This window comes from Oncorhynchus tshawytscha, linkage group LG22 (genome assembly GCF_018296145.1).
Source record: "Oncorhynchus tshawytscha isolate Ot180627B linkage group LG22, Otsh_v2.0, whole genome shotgun sequence".
Classification (NCBI taxonomy): Eukaryota; Metazoa; Chordata; class Actinopteri; order Salmoniformes; family Salmonidae; genus Oncorhynchus; species Oncorhynchus tshawytscha.
This window is the reverse complement of record NC_056450.1, coordinates 43,742,995-43,755,651: the sequence shown is the minus strand read 5'-3', so window position 1 is coordinate 43,755,651 and position 12,657 is coordinate 43,742,995. Positions and strand designations below refer to the sequence as shown.

Here is a 12,657-nt window from a genome sequence, read left to right as displayed (position 1 = left end):
TGCCATAGCTAGAACAAGGAGACGGAACAAGGAGCCAGACAGACGTTTCACCAGATGTCTAAACCTGAAGAATCCGGTTGGAATTTCCACTCCCCACCAAATATGGTCTTGACAGGAAGCCCAGTGGCCGGCAGTGGGAAGAGATGGAACAGGGCCAAATTTCTGCTCGCGGAAGAAAATCCCCACCTCAATACAGTTTTCTGTTTCCAATAGGGATGTTACAAATGGATTTTCCCCCTTAATCGTTAAACTGGGAGGGGGGGGTCAAAACTATAAGACATTTTTCACAAAACTACAGGTAAAATCCTATGGGTGGTATGACTACTAGGGGGCCAATACAATTCTACTGCAGTCATACAGTCTTAATTTCTACCAATCTGTGTGCCAGTTACGGTTTTCATATCCACCTTTTCATGGAAAAGGTTAAATTTAATTTAAAAAATAAAATGGCTTTATATCTCAAAATCATTGTCACGTAAGTTAATCAAAATTATAAATAAATTATAAAAACCTAAAAAAAGTTACTTATATTGTCAACTATGTAAAAACAAATAAAAACATTGCAGCCTGCAAATAGACGATATCTGTATAAAAATAAATATCCTATAAATATAAATATCCTATAAATCAACATGGACTACACATGGTCTGTCTGCAACAAACTTGAAACATTGTATCAACTATTAACTTTGGTCAGTCCCAAAGGTTGCACTAGCAACATTGTATAAAATATTCCTGGTCCTCAGAGTTAGTTTCCTGTGCCAGTGAGGTCAGGACAGACACAGCTGTAGACCTATTTCATGATGTTTCCACTGGATCAGAGCATGACATTTTGTCCCTTTCACACCGAGTGGTTATCGAAAGAGAGAGCTAGACATTGAGGAACTATTGTCATTCTCAATGGATGTAAAAATAAAAAAAATAAAAGACTGTGTTTGCTTGTTGTTTGGGGTGAAGAAAACATTACTTTGAGAGGCTCTACAGCTCATTAGTGGTGGTGAGTTAAGCCAATCAGAAATACTATCAGATCCCCAAATGGGCACATTATATGTTTAAATTTACACGCAAAGCCAGGTGGTCTATAGACCTACTTCCATGTGTAATCAGGCCAGGTAGTCTATAGACCTACTTCTATGTGTAATCAGGTAGTCTATAGACCTACTTCTATGTGTAATCAGGTAGTCTATAGACCTACTTCTATGCGTAATCAGGTAGTCTGTAGGTCTACTTCTATGTGTAATCAGGCCAGGTAGTCTATAGACCTACTTCTATGTGTAATCAGGTAGTCTATAGACCTACTTCTATGTGTAATCAGGTAGTCTATAGACCTACTTCTATGTGTAATCAGGTAGTCTATAGACCTACTTCTATGCGTAATCAGGTAGTCTATAGGTCTACTTCTATGTGTTATCAGGTGCGCATCCTTACTCAACATTGACAGTGTCACTCCAAACAAAAGACAATCACTAAACTGACAAAACTTGCAAATGGAATTAAATCAATTGGTGTCTCATGGGCCACAAAAAATATATATATATATTTTCTACTGCTCAAAAAAAATAAAAAAAAGCTTGGTCGATTAACAGCCTATTGACCAACCAATCGATCAGTCAACCCTAAAAAACATGACACCAAACTCATTCATAAGATTGGTTAGCACTTGAGGTTCCTGGGGTCTCCCCCGGTAAATCCGCATTTAGTTTTAAAACACCTCATTGTTGGAACCAACTACACAAAACATTACAATAGGATGTTCTGGTACCTCTTATCAATTTAGATTTTTTTTTGATTTCTCACCTTCTTAATGAGAAATGTAATTGTTTTTTCTTGAGTATTTGTCATTGTATATGCAGGGCTCCCTGTGACAATAAAACACACGGAATCTGTGGATCGTGTGAATCAGTGAATCAGTGAATCGTGTGAATCAGTGAATCGTGTGAATCGTGTGAATCAGTGAATCCCTGGTTAGAAGACTATTTGTAGAAGACTGCTTGGTTAGAAGACTATTTGTAGAAGACTGCTTGGTTAGAAGACTATTTGTAGAAGACTGCTTGGTTAGAAGACTATTTGTAGAAGACTGCTTGTTAGAAGACTGCTTGTTAGAAGACTGCTTGGTTAGAAGACTATTTGTAGAAGACTGCTTGGTTAGAAGACTATTTGTAGAAGACTGCTTGGTTAGAAGACTGCTTGTAGAAGACTGCTTTGTAAGAAGACTATTTGTTAGAAGACTGCTTGGTTAGAAGACTATTTGTAGAAGACTGCTTGGTTAGAAGACTATTTGTAGAAGACTGCTTGGTTAGAAGACTATTTGTAGAAGACTGCTTGGTTAGAAGACTATTTGTAGAAGACTGCTTGGTTAGAAGACTATTTGTAGAAGACTGCTTGGTTAGAAGACTGCTTGGTTAGAAGACTATTTGTAGAAGACTGCTTGGTTAGAAGACTGCTTGGTTAGAAGACCATTTGTAGAAGACTGCTTGGTTAGAAGACTGCTTGGTTAGAAGACTGCTTGGTTAGAAGACCATTTGTAGAAGACTGCTTGCTTAGAAGACCATTTGTAGAAGACTGCTTGCTTAGAAGACCATTTGTAGAAGACTGCTTGGTTAGAAGACCATTTGTAGAAGACTGCTTGGTTAGAAGACCATTTGTAGAAGACTGCTTGGTTAGAAGACCATTTGTAGAAGACTGCTTGGTTAGAAGACCATTTGTAGAAGACTGCTTGGTTAGAAGACCATTTGTAGAAGACTGCTTGGTTAGAAGACCATTTGTAGAAGACTGCTTGGTTAGAAGACCATTTGTAGAAGACTGCTTGGTTAGAAGACCATTTGTAGAAGACTGCTTGGTTAGAAGACCATTTGTAGAAGACTGCTTGGTTAGAAGACCATTTTGAAGTGAAGACTGCTTGGTTAGAAGACCATTTGTAGAAGACTGCTTGGTTAGAAGACCATTTGTAGAAGACTGCTTGGTTAGAAGACCATTTGTAAACCAGACTGCTTGGTTAGCAAGAGCAGTTGAGAAGACTGCTATTTAAGTGATTTTGACTGTCAAATCCATTTGGTGAAGACTTTTTCCAGAGAAATATTCACCAGCGCCTGACAAATTTAGAAGACCTGCAATTGACTGATTGAAGACTGATTGGGAAGCAGAAGACCCGTTTGTCCGAAGACATGGGTTGGTCTTGATAATTTGTAGAAGACTGCTTGGTTAGAAGACCATTTGTAGGACAGACTGGGCTTGGTTAGAAGACCATTTGATGGTGGAAGACTGCTTGGTTAGAAGACCATTTGTAGAAGACTGCTTGGTTAGAAGACCATTTGTAGAAGACTGGACAGGAAGAAAGAAGACCATTTGTAAGAAGAAAGACTTGAGTTAGACAGACCATTTGTAGAAGACTGAAAGAAAGAAGACCATTTGTAGAAGACTGAAAGGTTAGAAGACCATTTGAGAGAAGACTGCTTGGTTAGAAGACCATTTGTAGAAGACTGAGGTCAGAAGAATTTGTGGAAGACTAACATATATCATGCTACACCTTTGTGAAATAGAGCCCCACCTTGAAGTTGGTGTAGATCCATATTTGTAGAAGACTGCTTGGTTAGAAGACCATTTGTAGAAGACTGCCTGGTTAGAAGTTGGAGACCATTTGTAGAAGACTGCTATCTGTTTCCAGAAGGATGAGGATCACCTGATTTGTGAAGACCATTTGTAGAAGACTGCTTGGTTAGAAGACCATTTGTAGAAGACTGCTTGGTTAGAAGACCATTTGTAGAAGACTGCTTGGTTAGAAGACTATTTGTAGAAGACTGCTTGGTTAGAAGAATATTTGTAGAAGACTGCTTGGTTAGAAGACTATTTGTAGAAGACTGCTTGCTATAAGGTTCATTTTGAAGTGTTGCATTTTGATTCAAGTCAAGACAAATATCTATATTCTGGAACGTCGAATGTTGATGTCAGGAGACTGCCATCACAGAAAAGATGGAAGAGACCAACTGTTAATTTAAACCAATCACGACGTGGCATAGCATAGCAGCAGTGACAACGGTTGGCTGCTATTTAAGTGATAGTTTGACTGTCAAATCCATCTACTGGTGCGCGGCAAGAGACTTTTTCCAGAGAAATATTCACCAGCGCCTGACAAATTTTTTAAAAAAAGGCTCCAGACCTGCAATTGACTGATTGAAACGATCGATAGGAAGCAGACGAACCCGTTTGTCCGATGGAGGACATGGGTATGGTCTTGATAATGTGGGTGCCCGGCTTGGAGGTGGAAGTAGGCATGCTGCTGTAGGACAAGATGGTGGGCTTGCCCACAACTACGGTGGCCCACAACTACAGGCCCACTGTCCCAAGTGGTGACTGATGGTGGTGGGCACCACTGTCCCACAACTCAGGCACCACTGTCACCAGCTTCAGGCACCACTGTCCCACCCAGGCACCGCTGAAGAGGACCACTGTCCCGTCTGGCACCACTGGACAGGAAGAAACTAAGAGAGACAAGGCAGAAAGACACCACTGAAAGACAGACCACTGTCCCGATTACACAACTACAGGCACCACTGAGAGAGACACAACTACAGGCACCTCTGAGAGAAGAGAGGCACCACTGTCCCACAACTAGAGACCAGAGAAGAGAGGAGTCCCACAACTCAGGCACCACTGTCCCAGAAGTGAAGACCACTGGAAGCTAACATATATCATGCTACACCTTTGTGAAATAGAGCCCCACCTTGAAGTTGGTGTAATATCCATCGAGATGGATTATACCACCTGTTGGTTTATGCATAAAAACAACCAGCATCATTTCAGCCTGGTAGACAGTTGGAGACTCGTTCTCTATACGTCAGAACATATTCCATATCTGTTTCCATGGGATCTATGGATGAGAATCACCTGACGATGTGAATTCACCAATAAGTTGATCGTTGTGTACTGTCTCGTATTACACAACTACAGGCACCACTGTCCCACAACTACAGGCACCACTGTCCCACAACTACAGGCACCACTGTCCCACAACAGGCACCACTGTCCCACAGGCACCACTGTCCCACAGGCACCACTGTCCCACAGGCACCACTGTCCCACAACAGGCACCTCTGTCTCGTATTACACAGGCACCACTGTCCCACAACTACAGGCACCACTGTCCCACAACTACAGGCACCACTGTCCCTACAGGCACCACTGTCCCACAACTACAGGCACCACTGTCCCACAACTACAGGCACCACTGTCCCACAACTACAGGCACCACTGTCCCACAACTACAGGCACCACTGTCCCACAACTACAGGCACCACTGTCCCACAACTACAGGCACCACTGTCCCACAACTACAGGCACCACTGTCCCACAACTACAGGCACCACTGTCCCGTATTACACAACTACAGGCACCACTGTCCCACAACTACAGGCACCACTGTCCCACAACTACAGGCACCACTGTCCCACAACTACAGGCACCACTGTCCCGTATTACACACCACTGTCCCACAGGCACCACTGTCCCACAACTACAGGCACCACTGTCCCACAACTACAGGCACCACTGTCCCACAACTACAGGCACCACTGTCCCACAACTACAGGCACCACTGTCCCACAACTACAGGCACCACTGTCCCACAACTACAGGCACCACTGTCCCACAACTACAGGCACCACTGTCCCACAACTACAGGCACCACTGTCCCACAACTACAGGCACCACTGTCCCACAACTACCACTGTCCCACAACTACAGGCACCACTGTCCCACAACTACAGGCACCACTGTCCCGCATTACACAACTACAGGCACCACTGTCTCGTATTACACAACTACAGGCACCTCTGTCTCGTATTACACAACTACAGGCACCACTGTCCCACAACTACAGGCACCACTGTCCCACAACTACAGGCACCACTGTCCCACAACTACAGGCACCACTGTCCCACAACTACAGGCACCACTGTCCCACAACTACAGGCACCACTGTCCCGCATTACACAACTACAGGCACCACTGTCTCGTCACAACTACAGGCACCTCTGTCTACACAACTACAGGCACCACTGTCTCCTATTACACAACTACAGGCACCACTGTCCCACAACTACAGGCACCACTGTCCCACACCACTGTCCCACAGGCACCACTGTCCCACAACTACAGGCACCACTGTCCCACAACTACAGGCACCACTGTCCCACAACTACAGGCACCACTGTCCCACAACTACAGGCACCACTGTCTCTGTCTCACATTACACAACTACAGGCACCACTGTCTCGTATTACACAACTACAGGCACCACTGTCTCGTATTACACAACTACAGGCACCTCTGTCTCGTATTACACAACTACAGGCACCACTGTCTCGTATTACACAACTACAGGCACCACTGTCTCGTATTACACAACTACAGGCACCACTGTCTCGTATTACACAACTACAGGCACCACTGTCTCGTATTACACAACTACAGGCACCACTGTCTCGTATTACACAACTACAGGCACCACTGTCCCACAACTACAGGCACCACTGTCTCGTATTACACAACTACAGGCACCACTGTCTCGTATTACACAACTACAGGCACCTCTGTCTCGTATTACACAACTACAGGCACCACTGTCTCGTATTACACAACTACAGGCACCACTGTCTCGTATTACACAACTACAGGCACCACTGTCTCGTATTACACAACTACAGGCACCACTGTCCCGCATTACACAACTACAGGCACCACTGTCCCACAACTACAGGCACCACTGTCCCACAACTACAGGCACCACTGTCTCGTGTTACACAACTACAGGCACCACTGTCTCGTGTTACACAACTACAGGCACCACTGTCCTGTATAACTCAACTAAATGTATTACTGACCTGTAGGATGTGCTGGAGGCTGGAGCCAGCCTGTCCCGTAACCGCTCCTGTCTGACCAGGCTTGGTCTGGACCACGGACATCACCTTCCCCAGGTTGGACAGGTTAGACAGCTAGAGAACAGGAAATAGGAGAGACCGTCAGATCACAGAGGAAAGACTGGTCTAACACCACATGACTTTTACTATCAACATAGGTCTATTTCTATTTAATGTAATGCAGCACATGACACTATGACGCTTCCACGTGACTTATTCAGATAGGACTGTTCTACTGTATTTAATATGTGAGTCCCCAATGGAGGGAATGGACTGTTCCACTGTACATGTTTAATATGTGACCCCCCCATGGAGGGAATGGACTGTTCCACATGTTTAATATGTGACCCCCCCCATGGGGATAATGGACTGTTATACTGTACATGTTTAATATGTGACCCCCCCATGGGGATAATGGACTGTTCCACTGTACATGTTTAATATGTGACCCCCCCATGGGGATAATGGACTGTTCTACTGTACATGTTTAATATGTGACCCCCCCCATGGAGGGGATAATGGACTGTTCCACTGTACATGTTTAATATGTGACCCCCCCATGGGGATAATGGACTGTTCTACTGTACATGTTTAATATGTAACCCCCCCCATGGAGGGAATGGACTGTTCCACTGTACATGTTTAATATGTGACCCCCCCATGGGGATAATGGACTGTTCTACTGTACATGTTTAATATGTGACCCCCCCATGGGGATAATGGACTGTTCTACTGTACATGTTTAATATGTGACCCCCCCATGGGGATAATGGACTGTTCCACTGTACATGTTTAATAGGTGAGGGGAGAATGGACTGTTCCACTGTACATGTTTAATAGGTGAGGGGAGAATGGACTGTTCATGTAAAAGACAACAGAAGACATCCTTACTAACCCAATGCTGCACGTCCTTCCCAGACATCACTTTGTTTTGACCCTGGTTGGCCGCGGTCAGCTTAGAACGGGGGCACAAAACAGACGCAGTGAGTCCCTGCTAAACCCAGGGGTCAATAAGCTGGTCAGCTGACTGGCTTAAAACGTTGTTTTGTTTTAAATACATTTTTATGATGATGCTTGAAAAAATTGGCATGGACTATTTCAATAAGAGTCGAAACTCACAATTATAGAAACTGAACCAGAAAATCTTAAGTGTCTACTGAATTATAAAAAATTATTATGTTATTCATATTTATCAGAGTTCACTGGCTAACTTAGCGATCCTGCTAAGGCCACTAAACAGCCTCTGTCAGGTGAGATCTTACCAGCGTGCCACCTCCCCCCAGAGTGAGAGGACTCTTAACCAGAGTGATGGTCTTGGTGACTCCTCCCACTACCGTGGTAACCACCTGGTGTTGCTGGGCAACTGTCACCGTGCCAGACTTGTGCACGGTGATGATTGGCCGATTGGGCGTTCCGGGTGTGGCAACACCTGACGTGCCCACCTGAGCCGCAGCAGTCTTCAGCATGCGAGTAGCTGGGTTACTAATCTGAGAGAAGGAACGAGACATGGAGGGGGTGAGAGTCAGGTTTCAAATATCTACTGTTTTTTTTTAATTTTTATGTAAGTAGTGCCTTTAAAGCCCATATGGGCTGGACGACCTGTTTCAAATACTGAATATATTTTTTTTTCCCAAAGTACTCTAATATTATGCTCACAACACAGTTCGTATATGCAGTGTGTTCGGAAAGTATTCAGACCCCTAAACTTTATCACGTTACAACCTTATTCTAAAATGGATAAAATATATTTTTTCTCCTCATCAATCTACACATAATACCCCACAATGACATCACAATAATTTTAGAGTGGCCTTTTATTGTCCCCAGCACAAGGTGCACCTGTGTAATGATCATGCTGTTCAATCAGCTTCTTGATATGCCACACCTGTCAGGTGGATGGATTATTTTAGCAAAGGAGAAATACTCACCGACAGGGATATAAACAAATTTGTGCACAAAATTTGAGAGAAATAAGCTTTTTTGTTCATAATGGAACATTCCTGGGATCTTTTCTTTCAGCTCATGAATCATGTGACCAACACTTTACATGTTGTGTTAATAATTCCCTTCAGAATACATTCCTATAGCACTTAGAATAAAATGGTTGCTTCATTCAAAGTGGTACGGTAGGTAGTGTGGATATTGATCAAATATCCACATCCCTCCTACAAAATCGCTCTAGTGGGCCAGCCAGCTGACTTTATAATTGACAGCTGAGGTTTACATGGAGAGTGTGTTAGTATTAGTCCAAGCAGGATCTCTTACGATAACAGGCGAAGCTACTTTGACAGTCTGTGCGCCAGGGCTCATGGCTACTGTCTTGACTATGGTGGCACCGGCTGGCAGCTGCATGGTGGCCGTGGAGGGCGGGATCTTCTGAGTGGCCGCAGCTGCTGCAGCCAACGCAGCCATGCCACTCATCTGAGGGCTGCTGCCCATTGGCTGAGAAGGAGGAAGCAGATAGGAATAGGCCCACAGAGACAACAGAGTGAGGACACCGAAATAACCTTTAAAAAAATACATATATACAAAAACGAGCCAATTTTGTGCAAATTCTTCAGTCTTAATCCATTATTTGACGGGTTAAATGTCAGATGGAAACAGATGGAACCCTGTCAGATGGAACCAGAAGGAACCCTGTCAGATGGAACCCTGTCAGATGGAACCAGAAGGAACCCTGTCAGATGGAACCAGAAGGAACCCTGTCAGATGGAACCCTGTCAGATGGAACCAGAAGGAACCCTGTCAGATGGAACCCTGTCAGATGGAACCAGATGGAACCCTGTCAGATGGAACCCTGTCAGATGGAACCCTGTCAGATGGAACCAGAAGGAACCCTACACAGTGCACTACATTTGACCAGAACTCAGACCATAAATGTATTTATTTATTCATACGGTTCCCTGTGCGACCTGGGCCGGCACCACCATTCGGACCCCAGCAGGAAGTGATGTAACCATGACAGGGGATTTCCCGCCCTGGTTGGCCTGTCTCACCGTGACGATGGAGGCGCCTGTGGTGGAATGGGGAGCAGACACCTTAAGAATAGCTGAAGAGGAGAAACAATAAAACCCTGTTTAGAAGGTTGCTGATCTGGAAAGATACCATTTGATTTTGATGTAAAAAAATATATATATAATAATAATAATAAAAATAATTTAAAAAACAGATCGTTTAGACAGCATGTATTTTCCTTCACCATAGCCTTTACAATCTACTTATTTTTGAAAAGTTACAGAGAAATGAAACTACAGCATTTAAAATATTACAGTAACAGCCTAAAAACTGTCGTGTAAGTAGCGGTTACCTGGTCCGCGAGCAGGAACTGGACTCCCAGGCATGGAGGGAACCAGGGTGATGCCCTGGAGAGGGTGGCCCTGGGCGGACACTGCCGAGGCCGAGACGGGGCTTTTGGGGGAGGAATTGACCGGCAGTGGCGTCGCGGGGCTGACGCCGGGCGTGGTGGCGGCCGGGGCGGGGGGGATATCGTACTTCTGCAGCTGCAACAGGTAGGTGTCTGCAGTAGGTACCGCCCCCCAGCTCACCTCCAGGCTACTGGTGTTGGCTCTCACCAGCTGCACCCGTGACGGGGGGCGGGGCTTCTCTGTGGGGAGACGAATAAAAACAGAGCAGCAGTTAGGATTTAAATAACAACCTGATTAAATCATTTACATTTTGTAATTTAAAAAATACATTTACAATTAACACACACAAGCATTTTTGTGAATAACCAGCATCATACTGACTGATGAAGGTTACAAGTGAATAACCAGCACCATGCTGACTGATGAATAACCAGCATCATACTGACTGATGAATAACCAGCATCATGCTGACTGGAAGGTTACAGAATAACCAGCATCATGCTGACTCATACTGACTGATGAATAACCAGCATCATACTGCTGACTGGTGAATAACCAGCATCATGCTGACTGACTGAATAACCAGCATCATACTGACTGACTGGACTGAAATAACCAGCATCATACTGCTGACTGGTGAATAACCAGCATCATGCTGACTGGTGAATAACCAGCATCATGCTGACTGATGAATAACCAGCATCATGCTGACTGATGAATAACCAGCATCATGCTGACTGATGAATAGGTCCACAGACGATGCAATCTCAACCACACTGCACACTGCCCTAACCCATCTGGACAAGAGGAATACCTATGTGAGAATGCTGTTCATCGACTACAGCTCGGCATTTAACACCATAGTCCCCTCCAAGCTCGTCATCAAGCTCGAGACCCTGGGTCTCGACCCCGCCCTGTGCAACTGGGTACTGGACTTCCTGACGGGCCGCCCCCAGGTGGTGAGGGTAGGCAACAACATCTCCTCCCCGCTGATCCTCAACACTGGGGCCCCACAAGGGTGCGTTCTGAGCCCTCTCCTGTACTCCCTGTTCACCCACGACTGCGTGGCCACGCACGCCTCCAACTCAATCATCAAGTTTGCGGACGACACAACAGTGGTAGGCTTGATTACCAACAACGACGAGACGGCCTACAGGGAGGAGGTGAGGGCCCTCGGAGTGTGGTGTCAGGAAAATAACCTCACACTCAACGTCAACAAAACTAAGGAGATGATTGTGGACTTCAGAAAACAGCAGAGGGAACACCCCCCCATCCACATCGATGGAACAGTAGTGGAGAGGGTAGCAAGTTTTAAGTTCCTCGGCATACACATCACAGACAAACTGAATTGGTCCACTCACACAGACAGCATCGTGAGGAAGGCGCAGCAGCGCCTCTTCAACCTCAGGAGGCTGAAGAAATTCGGCTTGTCACCAAAAGCACTCACAAACTTCTACAGATGCACAATCGAGAGCATTCTGTCGGGCTGTATCACCGCCTGGTATGGCAACTGCACCGCCCTCAACCGTAAGGCTCTCCAGAGGGTAGTGAGGTCTGCACAACGCATCACCGGGGGCAAACTACCTGCCCTCCAGGACACCTACACCACCCAATGCTACAGGAAGGCCATAAAGATCATCAAGGACATCAACCACCGAGCCACTGCCTGTTCACCCCGCTGTCATCCAGAAGGCGAGGTCAGTACAGGTGCATCAAAGCTGGGACCGAGAGACTGAAAAACAGCTTCTATCTCAAGGCCATCAGACTGTTAAACAGCCACCACTAACATTGAGTGGCTACTGCCAACACACTGTCAATGACACTGACTCTACTCCAGCCACTTTAATCATGGGAATTGATGGGAAATGATGTAAATATATCACTAGCCACTTTAAACAATGCTACCTTATATAATGTTACTTACCCTACATTATTCATCTCATATGCATACGTTGATACTGTACTCTATATCATCGACTGCATCCTTATGTAATACATGTATCACTAGCCACTTTAACTATGCCACTTTGTTTACATACTCATCTCATATGTATATACTGTACTCAATACCATCTACTGTATCTTGCCTATGCCGCTCTGTACCATCACTCATTCATATATCCTTATGTACATATTCTTTATCCCCTTACACTGTGTATGACAGTAGTTTTTTTTGGAATTGTTAGTTAGATTACTTGTTCGTTATTACTGCATTGTCGGAACTAGAAGCACAAGCATTTCGCTACACTCGCATTAACATCTGCTAACCAAGTGTATGTGACAAATAAAATTTGATTTGATTTGATTTGAATAACCAGCATCATGCTGACTGATGAATAACCAGCATCATGCTGACTGATGAATAACCAGCATCATAC

The 12,657-nt window shown here is 44.9% G+C and overlaps 1 protein-coding gene across 1 annotated transcript in view; it reads right to left on the bottom strand.

The window, feature by feature from the left end:
- LOC112238307 (host cell factor 1) overlaps positions 1–12,657 on the bottom strand; it is a 51,291-nt gene that overhangs the window by 28,270 nt on the left and 10,364 nt on the right. The window contains exons 9-16 of the mRNA XM_042303593.1: positions 10,222–10,518; positions 9,812–9,963; positions 9,180–9,356; positions 8,177–8,401; positions 7,810–7,869; positions 6,875–6,989; positions 4,423–4,478; positions 4,200–4,323 (exon numbers count right to left, since the gene is read on the bottom strand). Coding sequence (XP_042159527.1) covers positions 4,200–4,323; positions 4,423–4,478; positions 6,875–6,989; positions 7,810–7,869; positions 8,177–8,401; positions 9,180–9,356; positions 9,812–9,963; positions 10,222–10,518 — 1,206 coding nt within the window. The remainder of the gene's footprint in view (positions 1–4,199; positions 4,324–4,422; positions 4,479–6,874; positions 6,990–7,809; positions 7,870–8,176; positions 8,402–9,179; positions 9,357–9,811; positions 9,964–10,221; positions 10,519–12,657) is intronic.